This window comes from Onychostruthus taczanowskii, unplaced genomic scaffold, assembly GCF_017590055.1.
Source record: "Onychostruthus taczanowskii isolate IOZ18803 unplaced genomic scaffold, ASM1759005v1 scaffold25, whole genome shotgun sequence".
NCBI classification, from domain to species: Eukaryota; Metazoa; Chordata; class Aves; order Passeriformes; family Passeridae; genus Onychostruthus; species Onychostruthus taczanowskii.
This window is the reverse complement of record NW_024499796.1, coordinates 8784564-8804399: the sequence shown is the minus strand read 5'-3', so window position 1 is coordinate 8804399 and position 19836 is coordinate 8784564. Positions and strand designations below refer to the sequence as shown.

The window sequence follows — 19836 nt, the reverse complement described above, 5'->3', positions numbered from 1 at the left end:
TCTCTCTCTCTCTCTCTCTTTGCCTGCCTTTTTTTCAATCTAGCATTTCAAATTGAAGAATGGCTTGAGGGCTGAAGAAATCACTTGATAAAATACCCAACATTTACATTCTTGCAGGAGAACAGCTAACTTTTTTATTTTTTTTCCATCTGAACAGTGGTTTAGTGAAGCAGAAGAAACAATCCTGCAGCATCCCACGTCCCTTTAACCCTTTCTGGCTGCAGCTCTTCAGCTGAACTTTCGCTGTTCACTGCAAAGCTTCAGGGATTTTGTTCCTTCTCCAAATTCTGGGCTCTAAGGCCACTGAAGGTGGCTAAAATACCCTTTGCAGCTTGATTTCCAGGTGGATTTCTGGATGTCTGGGTGAGGGAGCCAGCCTGGCTGGGGACCAGCCCGTGGCAAAGCATCAATCGCTGCACCAATCTCTGATTTATTTTGTGCAGGGACGTGACTTTCCAGCAAACTCTGGAAAGCAAAAATGTCCTTCTGATCTTCCTGTCCTCAGAGATGCTGCGGTGGGAATGCCCCTGGAGTGATTCCCAGCACTTTGTGGTGGTGGGATCACCCCGAGCACCCACAGGGCTGGAAGGGGTGCTGGAACACATGAAAAATTCAGGAGTCTGCCAGGAGACTCCTTATCCTGCAGCAATCCCTCAGAGGACTTCAACTGCCACATTAGGAAGAATTTTTGTAGTTTGCTTTGTAGGTAGAATAAGTTTTTATCTCCCCAGCCCAAGGTGTGACCAATATTTGTGCTGGGCTGGGAGCTACAAAGTCCCGTGGAAGGTGGAGAGAATCTCCAGAATCCTTCCCTGTGATGGCCCCTTAGCCACCACTGCAGCACAATTGATATTCCTGGAGGGAGGAGAGGGCACAGGGCTCTGTTACAGCCCAGCAAAGTTCACTGGGATTAGCATAACACCGAGGATGGTGGCAAAAACCAAAAGAAAATGAGTCAGAACCCCTCGTTTCTGTGCTTTACTCCTTCATGCCAGAGGGATCTGCCTTCTCCCCTGCCGTTCACAGCCCAGTGAACTCTGCCAGTTGTGCTGCTCCCTCCTGCAGGAGTAGAGACAATATTTAAAACCAAGGGACGGCGCTGTGGGTGAGGGGAGAGCTGGTTCCGTGGGGATTTGTGGCAAGCAGCAGGGCAGGGGCTCTGGCCACGGAGAGCAGTGACCCTCCAGGTGCGCCTCTGTCAGCCGCAAAGCTCAAACCGGGGCTGGAGGCCGCTCCCACAGCACCTTTCCTCCTGGAAAATGCACATCAAGAGGTTTGATGGCCCTGCCTCCTCCTGTGTTGTGGTGTCTCCGTCTCCTCCTGCTCCAGGATTTCTCTCTGCTCCCATCAGCGAGCCTGCCTGGGCTGGATTTCACTGGGAAAGCTCTAACCCTGCTGCAGTAAATCTCTCCTGGGTCACAGGGGGTCTCATTCCAGCCCAGCAATGTTTCCATGTCAGCCCCCAGAGCTCCCCTGGGAGGCCTGGGGCTCAGATTTGGCATTTTGATGGCGTTTGAGCTCTCTGAACCTGGCTGTGGCCCTGCAAGGTCCCTGCCATGCAGCCCTCTGGTGACAAGAGCCACTGCCACTGCAGGACGTCCCCCACAGCCTCCGGTGCCATACAGGGAGGAAGGATGAGGTGTTAACCCCACATTTTGGGACAAGCCCCTGAAATCTTTGTTCAGCCAAAGCCACAGCACCCAGGGGGATGATTCCTCACCCAAGAAATCCTTTTGTTTGTTGTCTTTGGTGGCTGTTCAGCTCTGTCATTTTTATCTCCGTGGGGTTTTCTCCTTCCCAGCTCTGAAAGGGCTGTGATGGCTCCAGCTCTCCCAGCCCTCCATCCACTCCAGCTCCCCTGATGTCAGCCAGGGAAGCTCTGCTGGCAGCCTCTGCCACCTGCTCTGGGCAGGGCTTTCCCCCACCAGTCACTCATGGGGTGATGGGATGGAACCAGACGTCCCTGGAATCCCAGAATGGTTTGGAAGGGACCTTAAACACCACCCCAATCCAAGGCAGTGACACCTTCCCCCATCCCAGGCTGCTCCAAGCCCTGTCCAGCCTGGACATTTCCAGGGATGGGGTGAAGTTAAAATTGTTATTTTTTTATGAATACCATAAATAAATCTCTGAGTCCTTCACATGAAGCCTCTACACAAGGCTCGAGCATCGCCCCGTGCCACGCAGCTGACACGGTGCAGATGTGGATTATTTTGACTCCAGCCAGGCTTATTTGATTTACATTAAAATGATTAGGAATAAGTTAAAACAAACAGAAATGAGATGTCTCCAAGGCAGCTGCATTGTCCTGACCAAACTGGCACAAGGCTGTGTGTAAAAAGGCTTTAGTTGTTAGTAAATAGAGAAATCCTTCAGATCCTGCCGGGGGGATTGCTCCAGGAGCACAAGGCACCGCTGGCTTCCAGCTGGGTCCCCCGAGGTGGGAGCAGGACAACAACAGAAAATCATGTATCATTGGCCTGGTTTAGTAATTATTTATTATATAATGGTGTGGTGCTCGTGCAAATGGCCGGAGAGCCCAGCCCTGGGAGGCATTTTCTGGCTGTGTTAATTCGTGGCAGGTACTCACAGCCTGGCTCAGCTGAGGCTGCCGGCCTGGGAGCCTCTGACCTCCCTGCACACAGCCTGCAGGCTGTTTTCCCAGGAGCAGCATTAAAATAAATTTCCATAAAAGTATCTGCTTTCATCTTAAAGACTCAACGTGCTGGTGGATGGAACCTCGTCTGGTAAATGATGTGGATATTTAATTGCCTCTAAAGCTCAGAAATGGTATTTAAGCTGAGCTGGAGCAATTCACAGGACACCACCAGCCTTGCTCTGGCTGCCTGCTCTCTCTCTCTGAGCTCTGCCCATGATTTCTGCTCCCCAGATGAACCATCTGACACTTGGCTGTGGGAGCAGACGTCCCGTTAGTGCCAGATCCAAGAGCCCTGGGACACTGAGGCAGCTCTCCAAGGGACTCGTTCCTACTGCAGCTTTGCACTGCAGGCAGGGTTTGCTTCAAAGAGTTTGGAAAACTGGGAAGGAGACTCTCTTTTGTGTCTGGCAGAGGAGGTAAAGCTGCTCCTTGGGCACCCCTGTGATGTGGAGGGGGCCAGCATGGGGGATTTGGGGACATGGAGCAACACCTCAGCATGGATCTCAGCCCAAACTCCCTGCAGACTCTCTCAGGCCTCTCACAGAGTGTGGCTCATTTCTCTAATCACTTTTTTGATCAGAGAAAGTGACCAACCATCACTTTTTCAAAGTCTTTCTTGGTTCATAATTTTAATTGAATTAAAGCTAGCCACCCAGTGGACTGCTGAGCCAATAAATGGTGCCCAGGCTCTCCCTGCAGATCTCTTACACCCCTCACTATTTCTGATGTGGGTGCTCAGGAACACAAGCAAGATGCCTTTAAATCAAGATGCTCAGGTCACCCTTGCAGGGCAAGTAACTCTGGCCAGGTGGAAAGGGGAGGAGGTGGCCACGTGTCTGCTCTGCAGGAGATGATGATACCCTCGATGAGAGCGTGGAGCTGCCAGAGACAGAGTCAGGCATTTGATTTTTCTGAGCTAAGCATGTAAATGAGACTGGCATAATCGGTCTGTGTTTCCCCTTCCTTTCTGTAGAGGAATATTTTGGGTTGAAGTGTCTGTGATGTGACTGATGCAGCAAGTCAGCGCTGTCAGAGCCTGATTCACGAGTCGGTGCTGCAGTGCTGGGGGTGGGAGCGGGTAACCTTGGCTCCTGCTCCTCCTCCTCCTCCTCCTCCTCCTGCTGCTGCTCTGCCGGGAGCCCGGGATCCGGTGTCACCGGCAGGTGCTGCCGGGAGTGGCTCTGTCCCCGTGGAAAGGGGCTGGCACCACAGGGAGAGAGCTGTCCTTGCTCAGGGCAGCACATCGACAGCAAAACCAGCAAAGCTCCTCTCTTGGTCACTGCCAACGGGCCAGGCAGGGCATGGAGCAGCCCAGGTGTCTCCTGAAATATTGCTGCTGGTCTGGGATTTTATTGCTGGGATTTTTATTGGGATTTTTATATGGAGTGAGTCTCGGTGCTGAAGTTAAGCCAAATCTCTTCATAGTTCCCACAGAGCTCGAGTGTGATCTTATCACAGGAGCTGCAGTCGGGCCTGTGCATTGGCACAGCTCCTTTGCTATTGTTGAGGAAGTCTTGGTCTGAGAAAATTGAGAGTAATAATGATCCCCCCTGAAGTGTATTGTTACTCTTTATTCTGTGTTTGCCCTGGGAGCTGCACCTTTAAAGCAGAGAGGGCACCCCAAGGAACTCCACTGCTCCAGCCCACCCAGGACTGCGCTCCAAGAGAGGGGAGAGAGCTCTGCCAGCCAAAGATCTATTGGGAAAAAACCTTCAGCTGATCAGTTTTCCAGGAGTTTTTGTTTCCCATTGTTACAAAACAAATTTCTAAGCCTCTCTTCCCGAGGAGCTGGGCAGGGATGAGATGTCCTGCCCAGCCCCCAGACCCATCCACCCCTGTGGGATGTCTCCCACCTGTTCCAAGGTGCTCCTGCTGGGGCTGGGCTGGGTTCCTGGCACCAGGCAGGAGGAGGAACTGGAGCACCAGTGACTGCACACAAAAGCATGGGAAAAAACCTGCTGTGATTTACCCACACAGGGTTCAATAAACATTAGATCTGATGGCATTCATCGTTTTTTCATAGCATGCTCGATTACTGCTTCAGTTATTGCTCAAATGACATCATTCCTGGCAAAGGAATTGATTGATTTTTTAATGAATATTCATATGGCATTTCAACCAGGAGTAGGCATTAATATTCTAAGAAAGAAGAATGAAACGTACATCCTAATTTAATGAATGATTGTAAATATGTATCTGATGGATAATGTGACGATGAGCATTTAAAAAGGCATCCATAGTCACCTCGGGGGCTTTTTTTGGGAACAAAGGGGCAGCCAGGGTGCAGACAAGGCAGAGGGGTGAGGGATGGACCGGGCCACCCGGTCAGATGTCACCAGAGATCCCCTGTCACTCACGTTGGGATTCTCTGAGATAAATCATATATTGATAACACTCGCTGATCCCAGGCCATGCTGGGGCTGTGACGTGGAAAACAGCGATGAGAACGAGATGGGAAAAGCTGGGCAAAGAGAGGAGGGACAGCAGAGAGCCCCCATTTCCCCCTCTGTCCCACCCCAGAGGTGCCGGGGGCTGGCTGGAGGCAGGTAAAGCATCGGCTCCATCCCCCCGCGGAGCTCTGTCATGTTCAATTCCCTTCACCACGCTACGGCTGCGAGGCTCGTGGTCCCCGAATGTACATACATTTGTCAGACATCCTTAAGATGTCTCCCCGTTCTGAGCGCTGATCCTTTGTGAAGGCAACAGTTGTAGCGCTTAAACAGCGACAGCAGCCTCGCTTCTGCCCCTCGTGCCATCCCGGCTCTGGAAAACGCTAAAATCCCGGGTTTAGAGCCTCTTAAACAGGTATTTCATTTAAATTCGCCTGCCGTCCCGGCGGGGGGGAGAGCGCGCACCTGAAGCATCCTCCGGACGCAGGGACAAATCAGGGCAAAGCCTTAAAGCCACCGAGGTGACAGCCACGAAAGGCTATTTACACCCAGCGGCCATCCATCGTGCAAGGGAGGGAACGGGCCCTTCTGCTGACAAAGCACAACCCGCCTCGGTGTGAAGAGCAAAAAGCAATCCCCGAAAATCCCCGGCGAGCCTGCGGAGCCTGCCCTGACACTGAGGAACGGGGGCATTAATGCGAGCAGAGCCGCTTTTCTCCCCCTTCCCTGCTCCTGCTGGAGCTGGCGGGGAAAAGGGATAACCTTGGGAGGGAGGGCATCTCCGGGCTGTGCCCGGTGGTGCCCGGGAGCAGCCCCGGGAGCAGCCGCGGCTCCCGTTCGCTCATCCCCGCGCGTGGGACCGAGTTTGCCGATAAAAATACAGCCGGAGTTATGCTTGGTATGGAACAAGCAGGCAGTAGCTGCCGGAGACTTCACAACATCCCGCTCTTGGCTGGCCTCCAAGGCACCAAAACAAAACAAAAATTCAGTTGGCATCTCTGCGGATTGAAGCGAGTTTTTCTTTTTGCAGCAATTGCTGAACAAACGTTTCGGTGCTTGTGCCGCCGCCCCCGCCCCGGCTTTCTCCCCCGAATCATGTGCTGGAAGGGTGGAAAAGATGTTCAAGGTCATGGGCATGCTGTGAACAGAATGACAGAATCCCAGAAGCACTGAGGCTGGGAAAGCCCTGCCAGACCATCGAGTCCAGCCTGTGACCGATCCTCACCTTGTCACCCAGCCCAGAGCACTGAGTGCCACATCCAGCCCTTCCCTGGACACCACCAGCCTTTCCCTGGACGCCTCCAGCCCTTCCTGGACACATCCAGCCCTTCCTTGCACCCCTCCAGCCCTTCCCTGGACACATCCAGCCCTTCCTGGACTCATCCAGCCCTCTGGACACCTCCAGCCCTTCCTGGACACATCCAGCCTTTCCCTGGACACATCCAGCCTTTCCCTGGACACATCCAGCCCTTCCCTGGACACATCCAGCCCTTCCTGGACACCTCCAGCCCTTCCTGGACACATCCAGCCTTTCCCTGGACACATCCAGCCTTTCCCTGCACACGTCCAGCCCTTCCCTGCACACATCCAGCCCTTCCTTGGACATATCCAGCCCTTCCTTGCATACCTCCAGCCCTTCCCTGGACTCATCCAGCCCTTCCCTGCACACATCCAGCCCTTCCCTGCACACATCCAGCCCTTCCCTGGACACCACCACCCCCTTGGGCAGCTTTTTCCCCCTTTCTGTGAAGAAATTCTTCCTGAACAAACGTGCCCATTGCCCATCTCTGTCCTCACTGCCCTCTGCCAGCAGTGTGGAGCTCAGGCTGTGGGTGTTGGGGGCCTTGGCCCAGCAGGGCCTGCAGGAGTGGGGTGGTTTCTCCAAACCACTCTCTTGTCATGCTGGGGGCTGTTGGACCCCCAGGGAGGAGCAGTTTGTAACCTGGGCTGAGTTCAACCCTTCACACTGGAAAAGCAAATTCACCTTCCTCCCATCCGTGGGCTGCTCCCTTGCACCAGCCAGGAAGGAGCACAGCCCAGGAATTACAGCAGAGTCAGCCTGGGAAAAATCCCCCAGCAGGGGCCTGAAATGAGGGAATTCAGGGTCTGGCCTCATATTTCTTGTGTGACACAGGACACAAACAATGTACATCTTCTGTAGGTTTGAGTGTTGCAACTTGACCTTCCAGGCTTTGCTTTCAACTGGTTTATTTATTTTCCCAAGAAAAAGCAGGCTTGTTTGAGAGGAAACAAGGTGAAACCCTGACCTTGCTGAAAGCACTGAGAGTTTGCCATTGATTGCAGTAGAATTAGACATTTACACAGAGTTATAACCAGAGGTTCAGGTCTTGGTTCTTGCTTCTTTGGTGCTTGATGCTTTAAAGGAAGAGACCAAAAATCCTCCAGCCCTTCCCTGCATGCCCACCATTCATTCCCCCTCCTGCCAGCCCCTTTCTGCCCTCTCTGGAAGCAGCTACAGTCCTCGAAGCATGAAATTTTCCTGTCCTTATTGTAGCTTATTGCTATCATGTCATTACTGATCAGAAAAATTATCCTGTGTTTTCTCTGCATGCAGCCCTCTCCGAGGGCGTTCACAATGTGTGAGCACGGGCACAACTGGAACAATCAATCTCTGTGGAAACCACCCCCCTGCTCTTGCACAGAGCAGACAGGGCACTCCCCTGGCTCTGAGCAGCCAGAGTGCAGAAATGCATCAATTTGGGTGAATTTTGACCCGACAGCAGCCCCCCCCAAAACGCTGCAATAGCGACTTTGCAACCCAGACTCCCCATGCACCCGGAGGAGCTTTCTGTACAGTGTCTTAACCAGTACATAAAATGCTTCCAGTGAAATGCTGCCTTCTTCTGTCTATTTGTCACAACTGATGCTCTGGTGAACAGTAAATAGGAAATTTGTTGGCAAATCAGCAGAACCAGCTCGCTTTGCAGGGCGAGGCTGGAGCACAGAACTCCGGGCAAGTCCCTGTGGTGCCTCGTGCTGGACCCTCAGTCCTTGAGGCTCCTCAAGGCACACAAATCTCTCCTCAGCAGCCCAGCAAAACCCAGACAGCGCCTGGTTATGTAATTCCCAGCACTTCTGGTGTTATTCAAAGGGCTGATTAAAGCAATGTATGCACAAGAATTCCCCGTCAGTTTTGCTGGGAAAGCTCCACGTTGAGAATTCTGGCCTGCGCTGCTCCCCGCCTCCCTCCCCTCATCCCCATCCCCGTTGCACAACGCTGGTTTCATGTTTGCCACCAGACAGTTTGCAGTCAGCCTCACATGGAAAAGAAGGAAGTAACAGTGCCTACATTGCACAGAACTGCAAGCAAACGCCTTTCCAAGAAACTATTAAGCAGTGCTCATTTGAAGTTTAAACGAGGAGAAGAAAAAAAAAGAAAAAAAAAAAAAGAAGACAAACTTGGAAGGATTTTTCTTGGCTCAGAGCTTTTTATGAAATTCAGATTTTTCAAGTGAAACGTGGCCAGGCAACACCAGCGGGGCAGCAGAGGCAGCGAGCAGGCAGGGATGCGCTGGCAGCGCCGAGCTCTCCCCAGTGCCATTCCCTTCCCGGTTTTGCCCCTTTCCAGAGGGACAGCAGGAAGGAGCAGCCCCTGGGGCACAGCCTGGCACCCCAGACTCTGCCCTGTGCCCGTGCCCATCCCGCCCCGCTCCATCCCCGGCGCTGCCCGGGGTTGGTTTTGGCCGGCGGGGCTGGCCGGGGTCCCGGTGCCCAGGGATGCTGGCAGGGCAGCCAGCGGGGCACGGCGCTGTGAAACGGCCCCTTTGTGCCGCACACAGCGGCGATTGTTCCTCGGGAGCTTTGCATGGACGAGCCCGCTGTCCCCCCGGCGGATTCAGACACCCTTGATGGCAGAATGAACGAACAGGCAGCGTTAAAGCGACAGCGCTGGGATTTTCGGATAGACAGCGCTGGCATTCAGGTTTTTCCAGGCAGGGAGATAAGGCTCCTCTGGAAAAAAAAAAAAAAAATCTCTTTGCCCATCTAAATTCTCCCCATTACTGAGCAAATGGTTTGCAACAACAAATTTATTCCGCAGCGTCTCCTGTGCTCTTTTTTGTTTGAAAAAGGCACAAACAGATTGTGATTTTCTCTAACAGATTCACCATCTGGGAAATTTTTCATGCAACTCCTTTCCTCACTGGGAGCAAGTTACTCAGAGGGGAATTCCCAGCAGAGAGCAGACTCTGAAGGGATGGGTCGCTCATTTAATTAGCATGCATAATCTGGATGTCCTTACTCAGGCAAAACTCTCACCAGGGCCAATGGGAGATTTATTTCTTTTTTTCTCAAGAACCAGCTAAGGACTTTGGTATTTGTCTCTTGGTGTTACATACAGTGTTTTCCTTGCAGGGAGAAGTTGGCTTTTGGCTGCAGTCGAGGCTCTGATTTACTACAGCCTTGTGCATCCAAGGTCAGTCCGTGGCCCTTGCAGGCCGTGTCACAAGGCTGAGCCCTGGCAGCAGCAGCTCCCTCTCACACACTTCCCCAGCCCAGGAACGTCCCACATTTCGGGCTGGAGGTCAGTGGGGGAAGAGGCTGCACAGAGCCCAGCACGCATCAGCACAGAGAAGTGTCCAGTTCCTTGTGCAAGGGATGGGGTGTGTTTTTTTTTTTTCCCCCTCAGCAGATGAATTTATCACTTGGGAAGGTGCAGGAAGCGCAGGGATGCTCCTTTCATCTGTTGCCCTAAAGCTGCTCCTGTGGAACACCAGCTCTGATTGCAGCTCAGAGCAGACCCCACTGCCCAGCTCTGCTCCCACCTCAGCACAGCTCTGAGAGCTGCACAAGGAGATCTTACACTGAGCAATTTTCACTGGCTCATTACTGGACAGAACTTCGCTTTGAACTGACGTTTTCTGGGCACGACGAGTGCTTTGAAGCAGGGAGACAAAATTAGTGCAGAGAGTTGGCAGGTGAAGAAATGACAGGGTGGTTTTTTTTTTTTTTTCTTTTCCCCAGCAGCAGGGCTGTCCAGGAGCTATGGAAACCTTGTTTGGCTAAATAAAAATGCAGAAAGATAACAAGGCTTCATATTTTCCAGCAACGCGTTTGCTGGAACAGCGTTCTATCTGTGTGTGCTGGAGGCTCCAGAACAGCCAAAGCTGTTCCTGAAGGGAAATGTGCTGTGCTGTTCTCCGCAACTGGAAGCAAAGACTGTCTCCTACCTCCCCAGCAGGGAGGGAAATCAAGCCAATGATGTAGGAGAACCCTGGGAAGGATTGCAGTGAGCCTTCAGGCAGGTGAGGGGCTGGTTTCCTCTCCAGGCTGTTCCCGGTGACTTTTTGAGACTTGCAGCTATAATCTGGGACAAAACTTGGCCTCAAAGCTCCCTCTAGGAACTGGGCAAACAAGTTCTTCCCCAGGAGATGGCAAAGGCTTATATTCACACATTACTGAGAGTGAAAATGCGTCCACCCATGTCCAAATCCTGCTCTCTCTCAGAAACCTTCCCCTTCAAGTTCTCCTCTGTGACTCTCCAGCTCTTGGGGTAACAGAAAGGAGCATCTCCGACACACATGGGGAAGGTGGGCTGCTCTAGCCACACAGCTGTGTCTCCAGTTTGGTCTGTGATGGTCCTGTCCATGCCATTGTGGTTCTCCAAAACCTGTGCTCCATGGACTCCAGCTTTGGCAGTCACTGGAGCAAAGTCCTGTCCAGCATCTGTTCCAGGGTTTCATGCTATTGAACATCTCTGCAGTACCTTCCAAACAAGGATAACAGGAATGACAGTGCCCACCACAGTGTCCTCTATTCCCATAGGAAGTATCACAACTGTGTCCTGAAACTACAGCCTGGCACAGCAAGCTCAGCTCCAGCAGGGAAAGGAGCAAAGGCAGCACCTCCCAGGAATTAACTGCTGTGCCCTCAGTGGGAAGTGACAGCTCCTTCCATCCCCTCCACCCTGCATTGCTCTGTTTTGGAGAATCACAAAATCATTCATTTTGGAAAAGACCTCCAAGTTCAAGTCCAACCTTCAGCCTAAACTGTGCTCCCCCCCTGCCATCCCACCAGCAGGACATCCCCACATCACAACGACACCACCACGAGAAGAGAGAAAGGAAATTCTTCCTTTTTCTTCCCAACCCCTCCACCAACATGTTAACAACCCAAGTTTAATGTAGGTGGCATGTTTCATACAGAATCTTACAGGCACCCAAAACACCAGCTGGTGCCATGTTCTGAGGAGTTAACGAGGTGAAACTCCAACACTTCAGTCTCCTTCCAACGTTCCCAGGCTGAACAACAGGCCCAAGGCGGCTTCGCCACCGCAGGGATCCCCCAGCACCCAAACACTGCCAAGCCCTGGAGCCAGCAGGGCTCATCCTCCAAAGGGCTTGGAACAGCTCTGCAATGGACACACTCTCCCAAATCAGTATTTCTAATATTTTTCCTAATTAGTTGTAAGGGGGTTTTTAACCCGCGATGTGGAATGGCAACGTTTAAAGACCAGACATGGAAAGAAAGGAACAATCCGAACAAACCATCTGCTCTCGCTGCTCAAGATGGGATCTGCATGAAGGAATGATGGAATGAAGATTGCAGTAATTTTAGAGTTAAAGCCATTTATATCTTTAATAGACTTAATATATTTTGGAGCCGGATCCATCCCTCCCAACACTGAATTTGGAAAGAGAGAAATACCCAAAAGAACATGAAATTCCCCAACGAGGCACAGTTTGCAAGAACCCGCTCAACATGAAATATTTCTGGCAAATATTGTAAACCATTCTTGAAAAGCAGAAAGTTCAACTTCCCCTGTTTCCTTACTTGTATTATACAATGTTTTGTGCATCCCTTTATTAATAATGCCAGGTTTTCCAATTAAATTAAAGGGGGGGAAAAGCTCAACTTATTCTTTGCATAAACTTAATACCACATTTAGTCTGCCTCTTTCTCCCTCCCTCAGTTGTGGTTTGGCTTCCTTTCAGCTTCTAAGAAAGTTTTGGAATCTCAGTTCTGCAAGAAAGAAATACTTTGGCAAAATAATTCTGAAAGCTTTTTTAAAAAAAAAAAATTAAAACCAATGAATTTACATTCTGAACCATTCCCAAGATCTTACTTACTCAGCAACCTCCTGGGGATGTTGTGAGGTTTAATTAGCTCCAGTTGGAAAAGGCTTTGAAGAGGAAAAGTGCCAAATATTGCTCCACTCAGGTAGAGCTAAAATGTCTAAATTATTACATCATAAAACAAATAATTTGAAAATTAATTCCTCTTCCTTGCCAGCGTGACTTCACAGGGACTTCACCTCCCCAGTGTGCTGGTAGGATCACACCACCAAGGTGTGCAAGGGCTGGTAACAACGAAAAATCAGAGATTTTTGAACATCATGATGCCTTTGAGGCCACCTCAATCACTTAATTTTGGGGATGTTTAACTGTTTGCCACAGCAGACCTGATCCTCAGGGCATCTTCAGTGCAGGTACTTGGCCACCTTTGGAGAAGATGCTGGGGAGTCCCTGAGCTAAAGCAGCTCAGCCCCAGAGCCTCTCTGGAGGAACATCTGGGCATTTGGCACAGGTTATTTTTTGTGATTTAACAAGGACACGTCCTTCTTCCTCAGAACACAGGGCCAGTGGAAATCTGAGCAGCCAAGCGGGTTTATTGAAGGAAGGTGCAAAAGTGAGGCTCCATCTCCTGCTCCCCAAGGACGTGATAATGACCCGAGGCTCCCAAGATGGGATTTTAATGCTCTGTGATTCCGAGGTTTTGCTCAGCATCAGTCACTTACCCAAATCTGCCCTTGGCAAGGGTCTCTCAGCCCCAGGAGTGACCTTGAGAGGCTCCAGCTCCAGGCAGATCCCCCATCCCGGCAGCTGCTCAGCAGGGACAGCTCAAAAAAGGCTCACTCAGGCTGTCATATTTACGGAATAAAGCAGTTGGCTGGCAGTCAAATTACAAGTGATGAAAAAGGTTGTGAGACTCCTTGTACCCACGAGCTCCTTTGTTCCTTGACCAAATTAGCGCTGGAAGAACCACCTGCTATTCATGTGTTAATCGCATGATCGCTGCTCCCTTCGCAGGCGCACACACATCAAAGCCGGCCGTGGCACCCTGTTCCTCTGGGGGTTTTCAAAGAACACCGAGAAACCAGAGAAGTTCACGACCTGCCAGACTTTTATCTCCTCAAACCAGCCCAGGTTTGGCCAAGCAGTTGAGTGTGTCCATCACAGAGGAGCAGGCAGGCACAGGACCACAAATCACCACAAATCACCACAAATCACCACAAATCACCACCTTTTTACCCAAGGAGCGCTGAAATTCAGCCACTTCCAGGTGAAACCAGGTCCCACCGCCCAAGGAGGGTCCCGGCTGCTCTCCCAGGGCTGTTTGCTATGGGGTGACAGGTTTTCTGCAGGAATTTTGGAGCACAGCCACCAGAGATGCTCCAGGCTGGGCAGGGAAGCACCGGGCTGGGATTCCTGGGAGCTCTCTCTGCACACAGAGCAAGCTGCAGCTCACACCTACAGGACACTCAGAACAATCCCAGAAAAGGCTCTGGGGAGCTCTCTGTTGGGAGGAAAGTTCCAGACACCAGTTTGTGACAGATGCTGATGCTACATCTTTGCTGCAGAAAGAGCCTTTGGCTCTCTTGGGGCTAACCTAAAGTTCACACCACCGTGGCCATTATTTATTCAGCTCTGCTGTTCAGCTGCATCATCTGTAACACTCCATAATGAGAGAATTTTGGGGAGTGCTTCAGCTTTGGGCTCCACACGGAAGCTTCTCTATTTTCTATCCACAAGGCTCCAAACCAAAGTGTGTCAGCAAAAGACTGCACCACTCACAAGCTGAAATGGGAAGGATCTTTCCCTGTAGGAACTAGAACTCACAGCTCTGACCAAGGAGGTGATAAAAAATCAGCCACATAATTTCACTCTCGCTTATTTCCCTACGATTGACCCTGAAGATTTTGTGGAGGGAGGGAAAAAGGTTCAGCAGAATTGTTACCAACTTGTTTTCAAACAGTTCCTTAAAGAATGCAGGGAAAAAGGCAATATTCCATCATAAGGCAAAACAAACAAACAAAAGCAGAATAAAAACAAACTTTAGGCCAGCTTCTGGGCTCCATAAATAGAGTTACTCAACTGACTGCACAGTGACATCTTAGATCAAGACCAGCAGAACTGAGCTGAAAATTCAGCTGCCTTTTTGAGCTGCAGGTAACGCTCTACAGTGACCCTCCCTCTCCCTGCTGCAGAGGTAGAACAATTTGTGTCATTTCAGGGAACAATTATTGCCAGCTCAGACTGCACTCTGCCTCCAGTCTCTCCTAGGTAAGACAGTCTCACCTCATTGTGCTCCGTGAGACAGAAGAATCTCTGTGAGAAAGCTGGAACGAATCAATTGAGGGAAAAGCAGAAGCAAGTGCCAGGATCTGAACACTGAGGATCAGTGCAATGGGTCCCCCTTAATCACTGCAAAATGAGAACATATTTGCCGTGACTGGGAATTTCAGGGGCACATGATAGCAAGCCCTGCTCCCATCCCTCCTGTGGATTTGTGCTCTTAGGGAAAGACTCAATTACTCAGCACTAAATGCCTGAAAAGGACAAAGCCACTCAAAGCTACATAATCACCTTAAAGTGGATGAAACAGGAGAGTGGGGCAAATGTATGTCTTGCATAAATCTAAAAATAAAAGAGGAAAAAAATCCCAAAGCCCTAGTCTGTTGAATTTTGGGCCCAGATTCTTATTGGGAATATGCAAAACTAAAACCTACAAGAAAGACACTTATTACATGTCTGAGACAATAAGGAACATTTTTAGGAAAATGGTAAGGATGGATTAAGAGTGTGGAGTGCAAAATTATCTGGCTTCTGTCCTCCAGATAAATCTCTGCCTTTTTCATGGCCACAGGAATACAGGAACAGCAGGAAAATAGGATCTTATGGATTAATAGGAACTTACACTAACCTGCACCGTGCAAAGAATAAAACACCCAGTCAAGTGTTGCACTTTGATCATCAAAATGGCACCTTGACCACCAAAGAGATACAAACTCCAGAGACAAGCACGTTAATTTATCCACAAAAATTATCACTGAGAAATAAATTAATTTATATTAAAAAAAAAAAAAAAGAGGATATTGACACATTTCGGGGCTGGAAGAAAAGTCACCTCCTGATCCCACATGCGCTTGGTTTTATTTACATATCCACAAAGACCATGAAACACCAGCCCAGCCCTCCCACCAGCAGCATGGTCACATGAATCCCGTAGATGAGCAGTTCATTCATGAGGCTGAAGTCCACCCGCCTCCGCCCCAGCAGCAGCAGGATGATGGAGAGTTTGTACTGGAAGCGCAGGAAGATGCGGATGCCGAGGTACTGAAGGCAAAACAAGATCGAGAGAGCCACCCAGAGGATGGAGGTGAAGAGGCTGCAGCTGAAGTACAGCAGGAAGCGGATGAAGCCGTACATCCATCGCGACTTGAGATAGATGTCGAAGTTGTTGTACTTGGTGCGCACCAGGTGCGCGCTGCGCACGGGGCCGCAGGCCGAGTGCAGGCAGGTGGTGTGCGGGCCGTGGAACGAGCGCACCCGCCGGGGAATGGGGATCACCGGCATCGGGCCCCGCCCCGAGCAGCCCGCCCCAGGCCACCGGGGCACATATCAGACGGCAGCGGGACGCGGCGCAGCTAACCCTGGGCTGGATGGCCGCCGAGGGACACACCTGCGGGGAAGGCACAGCGAGCACGTTGGTTTGGTGCTGAGAAATAACACGGACAGGAGGAATTTGCTCTAAATAACACAGACAAGAGGAATTTTCTCGATATCATTTTCTCTAAATGACACAGACAATACAAAGTTTGGGTTCTCCTGAAGCTGCTGAATAGAGCAACTGATCCCAGCCGATTTCTGTATCAGCGCTTCCTTACAATTGCTTTCCAAATCTCAGCTTCTTCCCTTAAAACGTCTTTGTTTTGCCTCTTTGCTTCTTATTCCCCACACAAACACGCTCTATTTCCATGCCAGATTGCAAATAAATTCCCCAGCCAGCACCACTTGTAGCTTGTTATAAACTTTATCCAGTGTTAATGCAGCAAGAGTTTTGGTCTGAAATTATCCTGGCTAATTCATAGATCTTTCCTAATCTAAGAGCCACCCTCCAGAGCCCACCCACCTGAGCAATAATATTCATGTGAGAGCAGTAATATTAATGTATGTGTTTGCACATGGGGTCACATTTCCTTTAAAAGCAAAGAAAAAAAAGAGTTCTCTGAGTACTTTCGCAAGTGCATTCCAGATTTGCGCTCATTTCCAAACTTGGCAAAGCTTCACCAAATAAACAAACTGAAAATAATGGAAGGTCTTGGAAGAACAATGAGGCAATCGTGTTTTTCACACTCCACAGGATGTACCTCCCCTGGCTCAGGCCAGCCTTGTGCTCTCACTGTCACTGCAAGGCCAGGCCAGGCAGCCTTTCAAAGGCAGCCACCAGTTTATTCCTCCCCTTGGGGACCTGCAGAGATAAGTGAAATTATCTTGATCTTCTGCAGTGTTTAGGATTTGTAATCTTAACATCCTTCCACACACCCATTGTTGTTGTGTGAGTGATGAGCAGGAGCCTCTGAGCTGCTCTCTGCTTCACCCCAGGCTTCTGATGTGCCAAATTCCGGGAATTATGAAATGACAATGCACTCATCAGATAATGCTGGAAAACAACAGGGACTTCCCCAGACCCCTCGCACACCCAAGTGCTCAGACCCAGGCAGATCTTTCCTTTGCTGAACCCAAAATCTGACTGTTCTTTAAATTAAAACTAATTCAAGAGTTACTTCAAGAATTCTTTAGTTTCATTACTAACAGAACTAACCACAGAGCAAATGATAAAGCTGCAGGAAATCGTAGTTTTGATACCAAAAATCCTTCTCTGATTCAATGTGTATCAGTGGGGAAGTCTCTGCCCTGCTTCCTGCCTCAAATTCCATGGAAATGGAAATTCCAGCTCTGATCTGCTCAGCCCCACGTTCCAATTCCTTTTTGCCCTTACAGAAATGTGAGCCAGTATTGTCTCTGCACGGATGAGGGACTCCCAAAAAGGAGTAAGGGCTAAATTATCATTTAAGGAATTCAGGAAACCAAGGGTTCTCCTCAATCATCACAGACACCCTCATAATTGTGGGTGCCTCTTGCCCTGTTTCCTGTCAGGAGCAGGAAATGCCAGTCAGAAATGGCTTTAGCAAGGCACAGGAACTGCTCAGACTCTGAGCCAGCACTGCCTAAACCCAACCCAGCTCTGCAGCAGGGGACCCCACACACTTCCCCCATGGTGGCTGTGAACTGCTCACAGTTTGCTCTCAGAGGTATTTTTTGGAGGTCTAAAGCAAGACAGGTCAAAAATCCCAGGCTGGGGATCCAGAATATTCCATTCCTGACGATGCAGCCTCTCCTTGCAACTTCCCTCACAAACTTTTCCAGCAAACTCTTGCACAGCTGAGTTTGCCTCTGGTGGGTTCATGCTCCTTGGATGAACTCAAACATCAACACTGGAACACTGGGAGGACAAAAGAAACTCTGGATTATTACATTTTAGGGGTGCTGCCATCCAACTCAGGCCGTTCTGGGATGCCACTCAGTTCTTGGAACAAAAGAGTGAAGTTTTCCTGTGACACCTTCTAGGAAGAGCGACAGAAACTGCTGAGGTGCTTCACGAACTCACAACTCTCTGCACAGGAGCTGATCTAAAAGACAAAACAACAAAACCGTTTTCAATTCGCTCATTTTGTGCATTAAAGTGCTGGCATTTACCAGGCCTCTCCTCAAGCAAGAATTTTTAAACCCGTGAAGACTCTAAAAAGAGCTCAGCACTCAGCAAAATAAGGATTCCAGCTTGTGATCCATGCTGGGAACAATCAGGGAGCTGCTACTCAATGCCAGGACAGAAAATCTTGTGCTGCTCACTTTCTCCTGCCACAGAGAGAATGTTTCATGTCCTGGGGCACGTGAAACACACGCAGGGAGCACAGACTCTCCAAACTGAACGTGGAGCAGCAGATCCTCCCCTGGGAGGGTGGCAAGGCCCTGGCACGGGGTGGGTGCCCCTGGAAGTGTCCCAGGACAGGGCTTGGAGCAGCCTGGCACAGTGGAACGTCCCTGCCCGTGGATGGGGTGAGTTTTTAAGTCCTTTCCAGCCCCAAACTTGCGGCGATGCTGTGATTATCCCCCAGCCCGTGTTTCGCCCGTGGTGCCCACACAACGCTGGGACACCGCTCCATCGTTTTGGGGCCGGCCGGGTCATCCCGGGGCACCGTCCCAGATCCCCAGGGGAGCCACCTCCGTGTCCCCCCGGCACCCCCAGCTCGTTAAAAACGCCCAGAACTCTTTCGTTTCCAGGAGATTTCCCTCCCTCTCCGGTACGGAGGGCGGCACGGTGAGCAGCGAGCGGGAACCTCCGCGCCCACCGGGGCTCGGGGCGCTCCCCACGCCCGGAGCGGGAGCACCGGCAGCTCCCACCCGCCCGCAGCCCACGGGACCCTCCGGTGGGCCCCGAGCGCTCCGGGAGGAGCCGCACGAGGTTGGGGACAATGACAAATAAAGGTTAGAGCCGAGGGACGAGCGCCGGGAGCGGCGGAAACGCCAGCTCCGCCTACACCGATCCCGCACGGACCGCGGCTGCGGAGGGAGCTCGGCCTGCCCTTCCCGGCAGCCCCGCTCGGCCGCGATTCACCCCGGCGACGGAGAGCCCCGGGCGCGGCGGGCAGTGACCGAGCGCTGCCGCACCGCCGGGCCGTGCCCCGCACTCACCGTGGTGCCCATGGCCGCGCCGGGCCCGGGCGGAGCGAGGCCCGGGCCGCCGGGCGCCCGCTCTGCGCATGTGCGGGGGAGGCTCCGGTTCCTCCGGTTCCGGCGGCGGCGGCGGGCGGGGAGCGGCGGCGCGCGGTGATGGCGTCATCGCGCCGCGCCGCCCCCCCCGGCGGAAGTGGCGGGGACGCGTTGCCCTGGCAACCGGGGCGGCCGGGCCTGGTCACACCGGAGGGGTCACACCCGGGGTCACAGCGGGGATTACACCGGGGGTCACAGCGGGGATTACACCGGGGATTATGCAGAGGAGGTCACACCGCGGGTTACTCTGGGGATTACACCGGGGATCACACCGAGGGGTCACACCAGAGGTTACACAGAGGAGGTCACACCGGAGGGGTGACACCGGGGGTCACTCTGGGGGGTCGCAGCGGGGATTACACCGGGGGTCACACCGGGGTCACACGAGGGCTGAGGTTCCGTTTCCAGCGTAACCAGATCAGCACCCAAGAGCTGTCCAGAGAGTCCCCAAAAGACCCCAAAAAGTTCCTAAAAAACAAACAGATGGAGAAAAATTCCAAACAATACAAGGGAAGGAAAACAACTTCCTCCCTGCTGGTTGCCCTTGGACTTAATTCGGAATTCTTCTCCATAATGGAAAGAAGACACAACTTTGGCGTTGGCTCCCTGCCCCGCTTTCTGTCACAGTGGAAAAACATTAAATAATAATAACTGGGGCCATCTGTCACCTCTCAGAGCTGCTGCTCTGCACAGCCCAAAGCCCTCCCGGTGTCCCGGAGCTCCTGCCGGGCCCTTCCCCTGCCCTGCGGAGCACTTTGATCCTGAAACGCCAGAGGGAATTCTGGATAAGGGAATTCTGGGGAGTTCTCCGGGAAATTGGCATCTCCACGTCCCTGTGGCAGGGAGAAGGGGATGTGAGGAGCTGATAAATTTCCCCGGTAGCTTGGAACTGGGAGCAGCTGCTTGGTGACTTGGAGAAGCAGGAGAGCCACCC

The 19836-nt window shown here is 51.6% G+C and overlaps 1 protein-coding gene across 1 annotated transcript; it reads right to left on the bottom strand.

Moving 5' to 3' along the window:
• Nucleotides 1-15202: 15202 nt before the first annotated feature.
• On the bottom strand, nucleotides 15203-18960 carry TMEM250 (transmembrane protein 250). The gene is made up of 3 exons (XM_041406989.1): nucleotides 18825-18960; nucleotides 17607-17761; nucleotides 15203-15750 (listed from the first exon to the last, which is right to left on the bottom strand). The coding sequence occupies exon 3, from the start codon at nucleotides 15642-15644 to the stop codon at nucleotides 15225-15227; it is 420 nt and encodes a 139-aa protein (XP_041262923.1). The 5' UTR covers nucleotides 15645-15750; nucleotides 17607-17761; nucleotides 18825-18960; the 3' UTR covers nucleotides 15203-15224.
• Nucleotides 18961-19836: the final 876 nt, after the last annotated feature.

Coding starts and splice junctions, on each gene's coding strand:
- TMEM250 (XM_041406989.1), bottom strand. CDS start 15,644: ATGCCGGTGATCCCCATTCCCCGGCGGGTGCGCTCGTTCCACGGCCCG.